Source organism: Saccopteryx leptura, chromosome 10 (assembly GCF_036850995.1).
Source record: "Saccopteryx leptura isolate mSacLep1 chromosome 10, mSacLep1_pri_phased_curated, whole genome shotgun sequence".
Classification (NCBI taxonomy): Eukaryota; Metazoa; Chordata; class Mammalia; order Chiroptera; family Emballonuridae; genus Saccopteryx; species Saccopteryx leptura.
In genome coordinates this window covers 23,358,108-23,375,451 of record NC_089512.1, presented here as the reverse complement: position 1 = coordinate 23,375,451, position 17,344 = coordinate 23,358,108, and the positions used below count along the sequence as shown (strand labels likewise).

At 36.6% G+C, this 17,344-nt stretch overlaps 1 protein-coding gene across 13 annotated transcripts in view; it reads right to left on the bottom strand.

The window, feature by feature from the left end:
* The window catches only part of SLC4A7 (solute carrier family 4 member 7), a 112,149-nt gene that overhangs the window by 12,174 nt on the left and 82,631 nt on the right, over nucleotides 1-17,344 (bottom strand). For all 13 annotated transcript variants that reach the window (XM_066350771.1, XM_066350780.1, XM_066350773.1 and 10 more), the window contains 7 exons: nucleotides 16,689-16,794; nucleotides 13,611-13,772; nucleotides 13,095-13,208; nucleotides 9,389-9,550; nucleotides 8,952-9,203; nucleotides 5,706-5,774; nucleotides 4,213-4,386 (listed from right to left, as the gene is read on the bottom strand). In XM_066350771.1, the coding sequence (XP_066206868.1) occupies nucleotides 4,213-4,386; nucleotides 5,706-5,774; nucleotides 8,952-9,203; nucleotides 9,389-9,550; nucleotides 13,095-13,208; nucleotides 13,611-13,772; nucleotides 16,689-16,794 (1,039 nt within the window). The remainder of the gene's footprint in view (nucleotides 1-4,212; nucleotides 4,387-5,705; nucleotides 5,775-8,951; nucleotides 9,204-9,388; nucleotides 9,551-13,094; nucleotides 13,209-13,610; nucleotides 13,773-16,688; nucleotides 16,795-17,344) is intronic.

Here is a 17,344-nt window from a genome sequence, read left to right as displayed (position 1 = left end):
ACTAAATTTTTTCCACATAAATGAATCACCATCTTTAATAAAATAATCTGCTTATAATTCAAGTGGTAAATTCTCATATAGTCTAATAAATTTCTGAATTTATAAAATCTTGAGTTCAGTAATTTATCTATTTGTCTATTCCTATGTCAATTCCATAGTTAGCTAAGCTAACATATTAACAATTTTTCAGTATTTTGTTATCAGAAGAGAAATGGTCAAGTCCCTTACCCCTGGAGCCAGCCAGAAATTCTTAATTATAATTATCTTTGTTTTGTTATACTGTGGTGTTCATTATATCTTTATTTTTAAGTTAATATACAATTTAACATAGTAAAATAGGAAAACAGCATGAGTACACAGTGGACTTTTTAACAAATGTATATTGTCTCATAATCCACACCCAAGCAATATAGCACATTTCTACCACCCACGTGGTTGTGACTCCAGCATTTATTTTTTTCTATAAGCTTTAAAATTATCTAGTTCACACTGACACCCCCCTCAACACATACACAAAACACTGCAAATAAAACTAGTGAATTTTATATTTGGAAGTGACATTTTTATAATGCTAAATCTGTGAAACAAAAAACATAGTATATCTTTGCATTCATTCAGATCTTAATTTTATGTCCCTCAATATTGTTATGGATTGAATTGTATCCCCCACAAAAGGTATATTTAAGTCCTAATCCCCAGTACCTCAGAGTAAGACTTTACTTGGAGGCAGGGTTGTTTCTGATGTCAAATATGTGTGGTGTCCTCATGAAACAGTCATGTGAAGACACAGTGACACACAGGAAGAACCCCACGTGATGATGAATGCAGATACAGCTATGCACTTGCTAGCCGAAAAATGCCCAAGATTGTCAACAAAACACCACGAGCCAGGGTGAGGGAAAGGGGGATTCTCCCCAACAGGGTTCAGAGGGGGCGTGGCCCTGTCCGTACCTTGATTTCTGACTTCTGGCCTCCAGAACTATAAAATAATGATTTTCTCTTGCTTTAAGCCAATGAGTCTACGGCATGTTGTTAAAGATAGCCCCAAGAAACTAATACAAACATTATTATAAAGAATTCTTTTTTCTTTAAATAGGTCTTTTCTATCAAATTTGGTCTTAAGTATTTTATAGTTTTGGCTCACTATTGTAAATACAATTTTATTCTATTTCTATCTTTAGTATTATTATTAAGATAGAGACTATATACTAATTCTATGTTTTCTTATACATAGCTAGCCACCCTAAAAAAATTCTTAATAATTCTAGTAAGGCTTTCTTGTTTGAGTCATTTGGATTAATAGACATATAATCACATTATCAGCAAATAATGTTACTTCCTCTTTATAAGAATTATATATTATCACAGAAACTTAAATATAAAATAACAGTAGTAATAGTGGGTTACCCTATAGTAAAGCTCATTTACAGTATCTATGTGGTTTTTTCCCTCCCCTTAAAGCAGTGGTTCTCAACCTTTCTAATGCCGTGACCCCGCAATACAGTTCCTCATGTTGCGGTGACCCCAAACCAAAAAATAATTTTGGTGGCTACTTCATAACTGTAATTTTGCTACAATTATGATTCGGAATATAAATACTTGATATGCATTATGTATTTTCCGATGGCTTTAGGCGACCTCGCCAGGATCACGACCCACAGGTTGAGAACCGCTGCCTTAAAGAATAAAAAACAGACACAGACAACAGTATGGTGATTACCAGAAGGAAAGGGGGGTGAGGAGAGGTGGAAGAAAGCAAAGGAGGAGATAAATGGGGACAGAAAGAGACCCGACTTGGGCTGGTGAGCACGTGGTGCAGTGTGCAGATGTGCATTTGAAATCTGTACGGCTTTATTAACCAATGTCAGTCACCCCAATAAATTCAATAAGAACCTCATTTACAAATTTTTTATTTATAATGACTGATCTTTATAAAAAATTTTTTTATCTTTAATCATGTTGATAATCCTTGATGCTGAAGTACCACTGTCTATTTAATTATGACACATTACTTATAGAAACACTGTACATTCATTTATTTGTTAACATTTTAATATTGTTTGCATTTATATTAGTGAGAAGGCACCACAGTTCTTTTACACAACTTTATTAGGCTTTGCTATTAAAATCTTATTAGTGTTTGATTAGAAATAATGCAGAAGGCTCCACCTTTTTCTTTGGTCTAGAATAATTCAAGGTGGACTGGAATAAACTGCCCATTAAATTCGGCTGTTAACCACCTGGGCCTGCTACTCCAAGGGCAGATCTGAACCTTTCTGCAAATCTCTGAAAATGAGTTATACCTATAAATATTTTATACTTCTCTTTGTATCAGTTCTGGAAATGTAGGTATAGTATAATACCTTTCTCTAGATCAGGAATAGGCAGACCACAGCCCCAGGTTAAATCCAGCCCGCCATCTGGATGGACTGCGCATTGAAAATAGCTTCTACAGATGAGCATTTGGATTCGACTTGGTAACAGCAAACACTCACTTTGAACCCAATTAAGCAAAATAGTATCCCAAAGGAAAAAGAATTCCATTTTTCTAATCGGTCTTTCATTTCAAACAAAATAAACAAATGCACTTGTACAATTACTTTTTTAAATTTCATCAGGAAGAAACTGGAAATTTGTCATTACTTAAGTACCTATATAATATTCTTGTGGCCTACAAAGACTAAAATATTTACCATCTGAACTTTTACAGCAAAAAGTTTGTCGATCTCTGCTTTAGATGATCAAATAATTGCTATAGATTCATGTAATATTTCTTCAAACCTCTCTCATTTCTTCCTTAGCTGTGTTTATATATAACTTTTTCTTAATCTTGTACATTGTATGCTCTCATTTTCTTCTTTACTTAGATTTAGGAGGTTACCCATTATTGATTTTTACAAATAAAAAAAACTTGGTTTTAATTTTTTAAATTATCTTGAATAATATAAAGGCAATTGTAGGTGGAGTGCAGAGCACATTCCTAGCAGCTGTGGCTGATGCAATGCTGTGAGAACACTCCAGCACCTGAAACCCTCCTGGGCACACCCAGGAGGGAGCTCGCCCACTGGGGGGAGGTGGCTTAGCGCCAACCAGGCAGCTCCCTGATCTTTTCAGCCATTGGCTGTGAAGGACACACTGTAACAGCCTATTGGCTGAACCCACGTGTATATAAGCTAGCTTACTTCCTGAATAAAGTGGATCTGCATCACTGAACCTGGTCCCTGGAGTCGGGTCTCTGCGGCTCCGTCGTCCTCACCGCCAGTGGGCCTTGTCCACAGGCAATAAAGGGAATACATCTTCCTATGAGTGTATTTTTAGAGGTATGCCACAGACTTTGTTAAAAAGGTCTCCACTTCAATACCTCACAATGGTTTTATCATTCATAAGAACTTAAGATTATTTCAGTGGCTTTTCATTTTTAACATTTAATTTATTTGTGACAAGGAAATATTATCTGTATAATCTCTACAACCTTTCATTTTTTTCTTTATGGCCAAGTATATACCAATTTTACATGGTATTTATAAAAGGATGCATATTCTCTATATGCAAAACATAATATTCTGTGATAAATTATATTGTCTTATTAATATCATTGTTAATCTTTAGTATTTTTTAACTTCTAGGTCTGTTAATTTCTGAAAGATGTATTGAGGTATCCTATAAAAGAACCAAGTTGTCTGGTTACTTTGCTTCTTTTTTTTTTTTAATTTTTTTTTTTTTATTTATTCATTTTAGAGAGGAGAGAGAGAGGAGAGAGAGACAGGGGGGAGGAGCTGGAAGCATCAACTCCCATATGTGCCTTGACCAGGCAAGCCCAGGGTTTTGAACCGGCGACCTCAGCATTTCCAGGTCGACGCTTTATCCACTGCGCTACCACAGGTCAGGCTACTTTGCTTCTTATATAATACTTGTCTATCATATTTATTCTATAAACATCCTGAACTATAAAATTGTTTAAAAATATAAAGTGGGATTCTATAACTCAAACTAAAACCATAACAAAAAACACACTAAAATGTAGAAAATAACAAGCAAATTCAGTTTTAAAAAAAATAGCTAGAAAGGGCTAATTCATATTTGAAAACGCCAAAGGTGTTTAAAATGGACTATTCTTTTTCTCAAAGTCAACTATAAATATTAATAATTATCATAAAAAAAAACCCAAAGTGTTATTAACCAGTGACAAAGTCTGAAAAAATAGAAACTTACCATCATGGGAAATACTACTGCAGCAGCTGAAGCTTTTATTACCCACAGAAGAACCAGACAGGTGAGCTGCACGACTGTGAAAATATGGACCTTCCAGAGCGGCACGTAGCGGAGGTAGATCAGATCGGGCTGGTGCTTGGCCGGCATTCCAAACAGCTTTATACGGTCAAAGAACTATGTGTGCAATGGAAAAATAAACAAACAAAAAATTTTCAACAAAAATATTATTTCTTCTACCTATAAAAAGAAATTATATTTATACATTCAATGTTAGGCTTGTGACTGAAACTATAATTTCCTTGATTTGTTCTGTGAGTAACCATAGCCATCATGTGAACTAATATAAATTAATTTGATCAGAAAACTCAAGCCAAAATGCTTTACTTTACATGTTTCTAATATTTAGATAAATTTGTCTCCTGCAATCAAATGTATGAGTCATTTACTCTTTCAACTTCTAATATGTATAATGAAAGAGTAACAATCTTATGTTTCTTTCCAGCTAACATGATCAATTCTGTGAAAAGTAACAATTACCAGTTTTTCACTCACTGAAAAGGAAGCTGTGAGCAAATTCCTTGGTCTTTTTCAGCTTGAATTTCCTCGTTTATAAATTGGGAAAAGATCAGCCTTACCTACCTCATAAAATTACTGTAATAAAAGTGAGTTAACGAGATCATTCCTTGACCAGCGGAGAGCAGATCTTACACAGTGTTGAAAAAAATCAAGAGACTCCCTTTGAGGAGTCTTGCCAGCCACTACCTGGCAACTTTAGACAACAGGCTTTTCATTACAGGTGGTCACGTGGTACTAACAGTGCTTATACACTAAGATTGGATTGATACGTCTTAACAAATTTCATCAGGCTGTTTTCCAGGGAGGATTATAAATAAGACAAAACAAAAGGAAGTAGTGAAATCCCTGGGTTCTAGCCGGGGTTCCATTGCTTACTTAGTTAAGAACCCTCAGTGAGTCTCTCAATTTCTGTTTCCTCATTTACAGAGTTGGTATTTCTTCCTTTTCTGCTTCCCCATATTGTGTTGTAAATCAAAGAAAATAATTTCTGTGCTAGCTTTATAAATTGTATTGCACCATACAAATGGCAGGTATCGCCATTTTTATGGAAAACTAGAATCTGCCTTTTCTCTTTAAGCACTGAAATTGTTGTTTAACATGTCAGAAACAGCACTTTTTTCCCCCAATCCAATCCTTTTGATCTTCCCACATACTATACGACTCTTTAATGATAGTGGGCCTTTCACTGACTTGAATTAAAAATAGGTAGGATCATATCCGTTCATGATCTCATTATTGGGGAAAAAATGTGCACTAAGCCAACAATCACTCAGAAAATGTGGTTTTGAAGTCCCCAGTTAACCCACGCTCACAGTATTAAGAGTTGCAAATAAAGCAATGGCATCATAAAAATAATCTTTGTAAAATAAAAAAATTTCAAAGTTTTTCTACAAAATCATTAAATAGTTAAGGCTTACCTGGATTCCTTTTAATGAGGAAACTCCCATATAAAGAAAAACACCATACAGAACAGGCATTGGAATAAACTGTAAGTAAAATGACACAATCAGAATTCATGCCACAAAAACAATTTCACAGTAATAAATACACAAAAATATGGCCAGTGATTACCTATTGAGACGAAATTAAATGATCTTTCAGTAATGCGATCTAACTTTTCTAAAAATAAAGCAAAATGATAGCAAATAATAACCTTGTTGAAAATTGTTTATTTTCTACATGTTCCTCCCTAAAAGGGGAGGGAGCATGTGCTGTGGTTAAGAGATTGAGAACTAGAACCAAGCTACTTGGTTTAAAAGCCCCCCGGTAGACTCCTATTGAGCCTTATCCTCTATGTACTTCAGTCTCCTCTATCAGACTGCAATAAAAATTAAAGGATTGCAAATATATACATACAATACTTAAACATATGGCATGTGTGTGTGTGTGTGTGTGTGTGTGTGTGTGTGTGTGTGTATATATATATATATATATCTCACTCAAAAAGCCTTAGCCATTATTTACTATCATTACCCTTACCGTGACTATTACACAGTACCACTTACTGAATACAGTACTTGAACTCCACCCCCAAAAGAAAATTCTTTTTTTTTTTTGAAAAATTTTTTTTTAAATTTTTTTATTTATTCATTTTTAGAGAGGAGAGAGAGAGACAGAGAGAGAGGAAGAGAGAGAGAGAAGGGGGAGGAGCTGGAAGCATCAACTCCCATATGTGCCTTGACCAGGCAAGCCCAGGGTTTTGAACCGGCGACCTCAGCATTTCCAGGTCGACACTTTATCCACTGCGCCACCACAGGTCAGGCCTAGAAAATTCTTATTACTTTGGCAGTGAGGAGGATCCCAGGCTGCCTACCTAGTCCACACCTACACATCCCACACAACTATCAACAGACCCCATCCGTTTACTCAAAACTGCAACTGGCCCTCACCCACAGGAGAGAGCCGCTCCAGGCAAAAACAGCCACGAGCTACAGAGGAAACTGCTGAACAACCTACTCTGTCCTGTGTCCTTCCTAAGGACCCTGGAGGAAAAAAATAACTCAGGAAGACAAAGAAAAGATGTTTAAAAATCTCATCAATATACTCAGAAGATGTCAAGAAAATATTTTATCCATATAGTAATTCTGGAATGCTAAGTAAAGTGAATGAACAGAATGACAAAAAGTATACACTCTACCCATATAGCTATGTGGGAGACAGTCACCATATAAGGAATTAAAAGAAAAATGTAAATAGTTATTGTTAATTCATTTGAAAATAATAAACTCATTACAAATTAGTATCAAGGACATTTTTATAGAAAACTGTAATTTCCAAAAAACATATATATATATATATTAAGTGAGAAGAGTAGCATGGTTTTGTATTTCTCTAAATCTCTTTGGTGGCTGGCTTACTCGAGACAGCTGAATTCTCGTATCTGTACATACATTCAATATACTGCAATATGTTGTTCTGGCTAATGTATATGAAGAAAATCCAGCCTCACAGTTACATGATTGGAAAGAGAAGGATCTGGAAGATCCCTGAGAGGGTGTCAGGAACTCCCAGAGGTCCAAAATAACTTAAAAGACAAAAAACGAAAAAAAGTTTACCTCTATGGAGAGTTGCTTTCAGAAAGTGAGGGAAAATAGACTAGCTTTTTATGTTAGAGGTTTCTTGATATTCTACTTGACTTTTTTCTGCCAATATGCAGTTAACACTTAAAAACTTTTTAAAGCTTAAAAAATGTAAAGGGTAACCTTTGTCAGTAGGGGCCAGCATTCTCATAAGACTGTATATTTTTCCTCTTGTCCCAAGCACTTCTAACAATACACTCAACTCTAGGCAGTAACTGCCCATTTACCAACTAGACTGCCAAGTTCTTAAAAGTAGACAATAATGTATCCTATTTATCATTGCTTCCCATTGCTCAGTAGAACATTGAGTACTCACCAAATGTTTGGTGAATTAATTGGCTGCTAGAAAATCCACAAAAAAAGGCCAAAGAATTCCTAATATTTAACTATAATTTTTTTACTATATAACATGCATACATATACATTATAAATCTACGCTTGTAACCTAATTTATAAATGCTATACAACTCTCTACTAAGTAATTTATTTTCCTTCCTTCCTTCCTTCCTTCCTTCCTTCCTTCCTTCCTTCCTTCCTTCCTTCCTTCCTTCCTTCCCTCCCTCCCTCCCTCCCTCCCTCCCTCTCTCTCTCTTTCTTTCTTTCCTTCCTTTCTTTTACTGAGAGGAAAGAGATAGACTCCCGCATGCACCCCAACCAGGATCTACCCAGCATTCTCTGTCTGGGGCCAATGCTTGAATCAACTGAGTTATCCTGAGCTCCTGAGATTGATGTGTTTGGACCAACCAAGCTATCCTCAGCACCCTCTTGGACCAATTGGGCCACTGGCTGCAAGAGGGGAAGAGAAAAAGAAGGGAAAGAGAAACAGATGGTTGCTTCTCCTGTGTGCCCTAACCAGGATTTGAACCCAGGACGTCCACACGCCTGGCCAACACTCTATCCACTGAGCCAACCAGTTAGGGTCTACTTAGCAATTTTGCTTTTAACAAAAATAGCTAGAGCACCAAGGGAAAAAAGGAGTTGAGCTCTTCCAGAATAAATAAAAAATTTCAGATTACTTAGCTATGTTAGCCATGGTTATTGTTATTTTTTTAATCATGAGATCCAGTAAGATATGTAAAGCTAAAAGCAGATGTGACTAGATGTTAAACATAAAGTGTAATTTCCCACATGCTTCATTATAATATTAGCTCTTTATGCTTTTCTACTGAGTACTACTACTTTGTTTCATTTAGTTCATTAGGAGGAATGCATTAACTTAATAGCAAGATTATGTTTACATTTTAGCCAAATAACTCAGTTGCATCCATTTTACAACATTTCTTCTTTTAATCATGCTTATAAAATCCTCTGAATATATTCTTCTGTTAGGTCATAACTAAGTCATGGATTAATTCCTTCCAGAACTCTAAAGTCTTTCATATTATTCTTTTAAAATTATTTTTAAAATGGACAAACCTAATGCTTAAATTCCTATTGTATTAAAACACCATACCAAAATACTATTTTCTGAGTAAAACTTGGGAAGTGAAACTTTAGATATTTTAATGTTGCATTTTCATACAATCAAGTGTAAATTTTATGATTAAGAAGATTTTAAAACACTGTAATAAAGGGTCATTTTACCTTTAGTACCGAAGTCATGAACACGGACAGGCCCATTAGAATAAAAATAAGTAGCCCTGTTACGCGCTGTTCACGAATTCCCAAAAACTTGGGTTGTTCCCCTGGAGCAGAACATTCAGATTCAAGTTTTAAGCTGTTGACATGACTTATTGACAACACTGTTGCAGCCACAAACCATGGGAGTCCCATGATGGAGCAAATTCCCAACATAACACCAACCACAAACAAGTCAAGGTGATAGCCAGCTCCTTTCTGAAAAATAAAATGAATGTGAATATTTATCAGTCTAAACGGTGCAGGTTAAAATTCTGTACTACGTATTTATAAAGAGAGAAGAAATTCATTTCCCCTTTACATCTTTTAATGCTCTGCTCATTATGGAAACACCCCAAACTCTTGAAGAAATGATCAGGTTTGAGACAAAATTCGGAAGTCACCTTCAGTTTGTGCTCCTTCCGGTTTATGATCACAGCTGTAATCTGCTGATCCATGAAGATGAGGATGGTGCAGAGCAGAGCTGGCACAGCAGCTATTAACAAGGTCCACCACGGGTTTTCTCCCAACGGGCTTATGATCCAGCCCCTATTTGGGTCAGTAGGCTGTTAAAAAAGTTAAAAAGAAAAATGTTTCCTTCCTTGTACTGCCCAAAATTCCCTCAGCATAGACTGCATGTGTCTATTTCAAGAAATGGTAAGGGATCAGAAAGAATCGGATCTTGGTATGAATGGTGAATCATTTGCAAAGATATCCCCAAGGATTTTTTTTTTCCTATCCCTAGATGCAGATCCCATGTCCACGTGGTTTAGCTACTCCTTCCATCTACAGGTGGAGTCTATTTCCTTCCCTTGAATCTGGGATGATCTTACGGTTTACTTTCACCCACAAAATAAGGCCAAGTGTGACACTGTGTGGTTCCGGAGTCTTGATCTGAAAGGACCTTTGCAGTGTCTCTTCTAACCTCTCGGAACCCTGATATTAAGCTGTTCAGGCATCTGGACAAGCCTTGAGGACAAGGCACGATGTAGTGAGAGGGACGGGAGGCAACTGCCCCAGCTGTTGCAGCTGTCTGAAGTCCCAGGCATGTGAATGGGGTCACACTGCTCCCCATCGAGACAACAGATTACTATGGCCATAAGAAATATCACAAACAAGAGACCGGACCACTCAGTACCCAGGTAAGCCTAATCCCAATACCACAGATTTATGAACAAATAAAAGGCTTTTGTTCCTAGGCTGCGGTGGGAGGTTTACTACACAGGAACAGGTAAGCGATGCAGAATGCCATTTCCACGTGCTCCTACCTATTTCATATAATGTAAAATCAATCCACCTGCTCGATCAACTCCTAATCTAAATTGCTTTAGAGGTCCGGCAGACTGGTGATCTTGGCACAGTCAGCACCAACACCTGAGTCTCAGGACACTACTTTCCCAAAGCATTTACTGACAAAAAGCTGGCATTTTGTCAGATGCTAATACATTTCAAAGCTATAACATAAAATTTGTTTTATAGCAAAAAAATTGTTAAAGATCATACGATAGCTTAATAGTCTTGGAGGACAACGGATATACTGAAATCTAATCACCTTTGCATTACCTAGACTTCATATTAAGCCTGTTTTTTCTTCATGAAAACATTTGTTAATATAAAAGGGAAACAGTATTTTCTAATTCAGGTATTTCAATGTTCCCACAGATAATATCTATCAAACTGTTTCATATTCAATATAGCGCACATATATCAATATTTTACCATGCACAATGCATTTATTCTCAAGTGTGCCTTAATTTGTTACCCCAAATGTATTTTATGCCCCTGGAAATCAGTCTACTGCTTGAAAGCTAGATCAACAAATAAATGACAAGAATATACTTAAGAACCAGAATAAAAAAATGGGGCCACGATTACAGAAAATTAACTCAATATTTTGAACCAATCTTCACTTAATAGTTTCATTTATTTGTAAGATTTGGCAAAAAACAGAATGTCTTTTATGGCCTAATACCTTTAGTAAATTGAAATCTATGCTATGTTAAACAAAGTTCCCCAAACTTTTTTTATTATACACTCTTAGCAGCAAAAATATTAAGAAATTTTTATAAATAAAAGTGAGCACATATACTCAAGGGCTCAATTCTCATTTACCTGTTATTTTACTCATGATTCTCTATATAGTAAAATTCATATAGTAAATATAAGGCTTAATTTTTCTTATTATTAAGTAAAAATATAAATAGACCTTCTAAATAATTTTGATGAGTCATTTTCTACCCATGCACTCTACTTTGGAGAGCACTGCTTTTAAAAATAATGTTACTCATTTTTATCCCAGTGAAAGACAGACTAACATATCTTCATTATATTGCTTAATTCTGGTTTCCTTTAAACCTTCTGCTTCTAAAAGAAGTCATCTAATCTGCTAAATGTAAAAATAGGCAGTGACACAAATACTTGAATAAATTTCAGAAATTACTCAAAAGCTACCACCTTTTACTTAAAAGGGAAAATAATGATTGGATGCTATATTATGCATTTGGTATATTGTACACAATAGAACTATAGTTTGCTAAAGAAAACAAAGGGCTCATGGATGATCAGATTAAAGTATTATTTTTCATGTGTGACCAGGCAGTGGTATAGTGGATAGAGCATCGACCTGGGACACCAAGGACTCAGGTTTGAAACCCTGAGGTCACTGTCTTGAACACAGGCCTATCAGCTTGAGCGTGGGGTCATAGGCATGACTCCATGGTCGCTGGCTTAAGCCCAAAGGTTGCTGGCCTGAGGAAGGGGTTATAGACTCAGCTGGAGCCCCCTGGTCAAGGCACATATGAGAAAGCAATCAATGAGCAAATAAGGTGCCACAACTATGAGTCAATGCTTCTCATCTCTCTTCCTTACTGTCTGTCTGCCCCATCTGTCCTTCTCTTTCTCTTAAAAAAAAAAAAAAAAAAAAAAAAAAAGCTTTTTTTTTTTTTGTATAATTCTGAAGTGAGAAGTGGGAAGGCAGAGAGACAGACTCCCACACATGCCCAACTGGAATCAACCCGGCAAGCCCACTGGGGGCGATGCTCTGCCCATCTGGGGTGTTGCTCTGTTGCAACCGGAGCCATTCTAGCACCTGTGCCATGGAGCCATCCTTAGCACCCCGGCTAACTTTGCGCCAATGGAGCCTCGGCTGTGGGAGGGGAAGAGAGAGACAGAGAGGAAGGAGAGGGGGAGGGGTGGAGAAGCAGATGGGCACTTCTCCTGTGTGCCCTGACCAGGAATCGAATCCAGGACTTCCACATGCTGAGCCAATGCTCTACAGCTGAGCCAACCAGCCAGGGTCAGTATTTTTTCTCTTAAAAAAGAGTATTTAATTTTCTCCTGGACCTGCTGGAAAATGTTAACTGGAACTTTCCAATTACTGTCAGATACACTGTCCTAGAAATTTAACTAGGATGTCTTTGCTATTCATAAATTCAAGTTTAAGCTAATTCTTTAGAAAAAAATAATGAATGTTTCTTTTGCCTGGAAAGTACATTATGAACTCCAGCTACGAGAAGGACAAATTTTTAAACATCTCCCAGCTCTTCATCATGGATATTTTCACTCATTCTCCAGGATGCACTAGCTTTGATACCTTCTTGCTTATTTCCTACATAGATTCGTTTGTAGCTTTGCATCTTTTCATTTTTTTGTAAGTAGGATATATTTCCCTTCAAACCATCAGCTTTTCACAGAGACTATGCATATTTTAAAAATAACTACCCAGGCCTGACCAGGTAGTTACACAGTAGATAGAGCGTTAAACTGGGACGCAGAGGACCGACCAAGGTTTGAAAGCCCGAGGTCGTCAGCTTAAGTGTGGGCTCATCTGGTTTGAGTAAAGCTCACCAGCTTGAACCCAAGGTCACTGGCTTGAGCAAGGGGTCATTCACTCTGCTGTAGCCCCTCGATCAAGGCACATGTGAGAAGGCAATCAATGAACGAAGGTGCCGCAATGAAGAATTGATGTTTCTCATCTCTCTCCCTTCCTGTCTGTCCCTATCTCTGTCACAACAACAACAACAACAAAAAAAACTACCCAGGCATCTGAGCCTCACTTTAAAGTAGTTTGGTATGCCCGGGTAACAAATAGCCAAGTGTTTTAATCCTTACCTCGAATTTTTCAGGAACATGAAGTTTAGGAGAAGGAACTCCTACAAGGTAGTCAATTACAACCATTATTACTATTGTGAGAAATATAGCAAAGTCACTGATTGTCGATCGCACCTATAGTAAAAGGATTATGTTAATATAAACACAGAAATACTATATGTATCCTTTCAAAATAATTCATACCTTTCAGATTAAAATATGCCATTAGAAAGCAGAACTGAGGTTTTTGATTAGTGACAATGTGTCAGTGAAATATATTTATATCTAATATTTTTGCAAAAGATAGGAAATACATTTCATAACTAACCTACCATCTCTCAAGGTACCGTTGCTTCCCTACTGCTAGCTCAGACATGTAACATACATTTTTTACTACGAATATTTTCTTTATAACTATTCAACATAAAGTATCAACCTCAAACAATATATTACTGTTTTGAAATAAACAAAGGGAATAAAAACATTAAAAAAAAAACCATGACTATTTCCAGAACTCCAAAGTTATACCCCAATTACCTTGGTAGGAAAATAGCGCTTGGTCTTAAATTGCTTGAGAAATGAAGACAGAAAAAATGTTGTGAAAAATAAGATAACACACCAAAAGAGTACATCTGGAATATAAGGCCCATGAAGACCACATGCTGATCCTACAAATACACCATGAAAGGATTTACAGTCCTGGAAAAGAGAAAAAATAGAAAAAGGAGGGATTGGTGGGGACTCTCAGAAATCCAATAAAGTAGCCATGAATTTTACTGACTCTAAGATGCTACTGATTGTAAAACACACCATTATTCTATGCATCTTTTAGAAAGAAAAAGACACTCCAACTCGACTTTAACACACCCTCAATTGTTAAGACACATCCTGAGTTCAGAGATATTATGGTTTGAAAGATATGAGCCTCTTAAATAACTGAACTGAAATGGACTATTTTGCCAAGTTGTATCATATACTCCTTTCTTTTAACTCCATATTTCCTCTAGTAAAAGATTTATAGTGGTATTCATTCCCAAAAGTTTTATCTTCATTCTTGCTGATTCACAATTTTACTATCTTTACTTCTTAACAAGTTCCTTATATCAAAAGCAACAGAGAGAAAATTACTGCTATACCTTTTTATGACACTGAATAAGATATACCTATAGTACTAAACTCAAATCAGTAATAAAAACTGCTGTTGGCTTTTCTGACTTGACTCAAGACAGTGGGATTAAACCATTGGACTGTGTGCACTATACATGACTATTAAAACAATATTTCCATTAATAAAATCAATAATATAATCAATGACATAGCATAATATAGTTATGAAAACCTATTGACTTGACTTTCCCTTTGGAGGTAAAAATAACTGAAAGGTGATTATCACAGTGATTAACAAAGACACACGCTGCTACAGTGCTCTTACCCATACTTACATTCTAGTGAGACTCATGTTACACAAGGCAGGTTTATGAAAAGAAAAATAGTCAAATATTGCATTATTCTTCATTTTTATGTGCTGACATTAGTAAACCTACAATTTACAACATGGATAATGAAAATAAAATCTACAACTATAGGCAGACAAACCTCGGGTTATGAACGAGATAGGTTCTGTAGGTTTGAAAATGTTTAAGTGGCCATGGCCGGTTGGCTCAGTTGATAGAGCACCAGCCAGGCATGTGAACATCTAGGGTTCCATCCCCCGTCAGGGCACACATGAGAAGCAACCGTCTGCTTCTCTTCCTCTCCCTGTTCCCCTTCTCTCCTTCTTCCCCTCTCACAGCCAGTGGTTCAACTGGTTCCAGTCAGCCCTGGGCACTAAGGATAGCTAGGCTGGTCCAACCATCAGCCTCATGCGCTGAGGATAGTTTGGTTGATTCAAGCATCAGGCCCCAGACAAGAGTTGCCGGGTGGATCCCGGTTGGGGCACATGTGGGAGTCTGTCTCTCTAATTCCCCTCCTCTTGCTTAAAAAATTAAAGACAAACAAAAACACAACTATATTAGAAAATGTTTAATTGTTTACATGGACAGAAAGGTAAAAATAAATACTGTTAAGACAAACATCTGTCTAAAGTTGCATTTAATAGGTAAATATACCTGTTCTAATTTACATACAAATTCAACTTAAGAACAAACCTACAGACTCTATCTCATTCGTAACCCAGGGACTGCCTGTACCAAAAAAAATCTAACATAGTCATTTTGGATGTCAGAAAAACACACTGAAAGGACCTATAGCTATAATTTAGAGACATCCTATTCATCATGAAATGAGTTGTTTTTAACAAGTCACTTTCATTGAAATATCTCTATTAATGTTATCTCTGTCCTAACAAATGACATTTTTTAGTATGAAATAGCAAAGCATTAATCTAAGTTGGTTACTGACAATATAATGCTTTTAATCCACATTGTCCAACGGAATTTTCTATGAGAATGGAAATGTTTTGTGTCCGCACTGTCCAATACAGCCACCAGTATTCACATGAGGTGACTGAGCACTTAATACATATGCTACTGAGAATCTGCATTTTTATTTAGTTATATTTAAATTTACATAGACAAATGTAGTTAAATGGACAGCATGGACTTAAATTATCAATGGGATCAAATTTCAGGTGATATCCTTCCAATTATATAGTTAAGTGCTAACACTTTGAGTTAAAAAAATATGACTTACAATTGCTGATATAACAAGCATCAGAGAAGCTTGAGGGATATTGATTTTTTTAAATTTATTTATTGATTTTAGAGAGAGAAGGGGGAGGGAGAGAGGGAGAGGGAGAGAGAGAGAGAGAGAGAGAGAGAGAGAAAGAAAGATGAATCCATTCCTGTATGTGCCCTGAACTGGGGAGCCAACCAGCAACCATTGCTCTTCAAGGTGATGCTATCCAGCCAGGGCAAGGATCTTGGTTTTAATTGATACTCTTCAGTACTAGTATCACTTTACATCTTTATTCCTAAATTCCAATCTAGGGAATGTCCAGAATGATCTAGGTTAGGATGACATTTCCCAACAGAATATAAGAATATGTAACAGCGTTCAGGGCCCTGTAGGTGTTCACTCCAGGTCTTGTCCTTTTTCCTTTCCCTTCTCTTAGTGGTTATGTCAGACCAGTCTCTACAATTTAAACAAGATTCAATTCGGCATTCAGGACATGAGCAGAGCATTCATGGCCTTGTATGAAGCTGTTCCCAGAGCGGAAGGCAGGACCAGTGGCTTTGGGCTGCTGTAACTGTCAACCCCAGCACAGTGTATGTGCAACCACAGACCCAGCACATACAGCTTTTGAATTTACCAATCTAAAATGCAATTGGGGGGGAGGAGAGTATATTCACATCTTTTTAATAACTGTATCTTGGAAGTCAAATATATTCATCATTTTCTCCCATACCAGCTTATTCTTTTCAGCCTACACTTTTTAGTGCATGATACATAAAAATGTAGTAACTCCTATTTGGTCAGCACAACACTGCATTCTGGAAACACACTAGATTCAACCACCAAGAAGAAAATGTAGGTCTACTCAGAAAAAGCTAAAGAACTAGGCCAACAGTTCTTTATATAAAAATTACAAAATTACTTCCTTCATAACATACTCACAGAAACAGTGAGGTTTTCCCAGGAAACATCATGTGCTGTTATATTCTTTTCCATCCACGCGTTTAGAGTTTCATTGCTAGGGTTCAGAGGTTCACTACATACACATCTGAGAAATCAGAATGGGGAAAAACAGGTGTAGGAGCCTGTATTTCATGTTTACATTTTATTAAATCGATCATACAAAAGACTTTTTAACTTCTTAACTTTTTCCATGTTGCGAAGCATGAAGACTAGGAAAGTGAAAACACACCAGGAACAAAGGAATGGAATAGGTTTTACGTATATAAATAAAACATAACTAATGCAAATAGCAGTATTTACTAAAGATATTAACTTAATAAAAACTAGTTAGACATATTGGTTGGGGTGGGCAACACTGATTTCTTTTAAAATCTGACAAGAATTAGGCACCTGAAACCTGTATCATTATGTTAACCAGTGTCACCCCAATAAAATTCAATTAAAAAAAAAATCTGGAATGATACCACCATGTTTAGCAAATTTACTTTCTGCTAAATCTTATCTCCTTTATCTCCATAGGAGCTGCTGCCGCCTCCCCATCCACACACACAACACTGGGAGTCAGACTCCCAATAAAAGTTATACTCCCAGTAAATTGTACTCTGACAAGCCCTACCCACTCATCCTTTACTGAC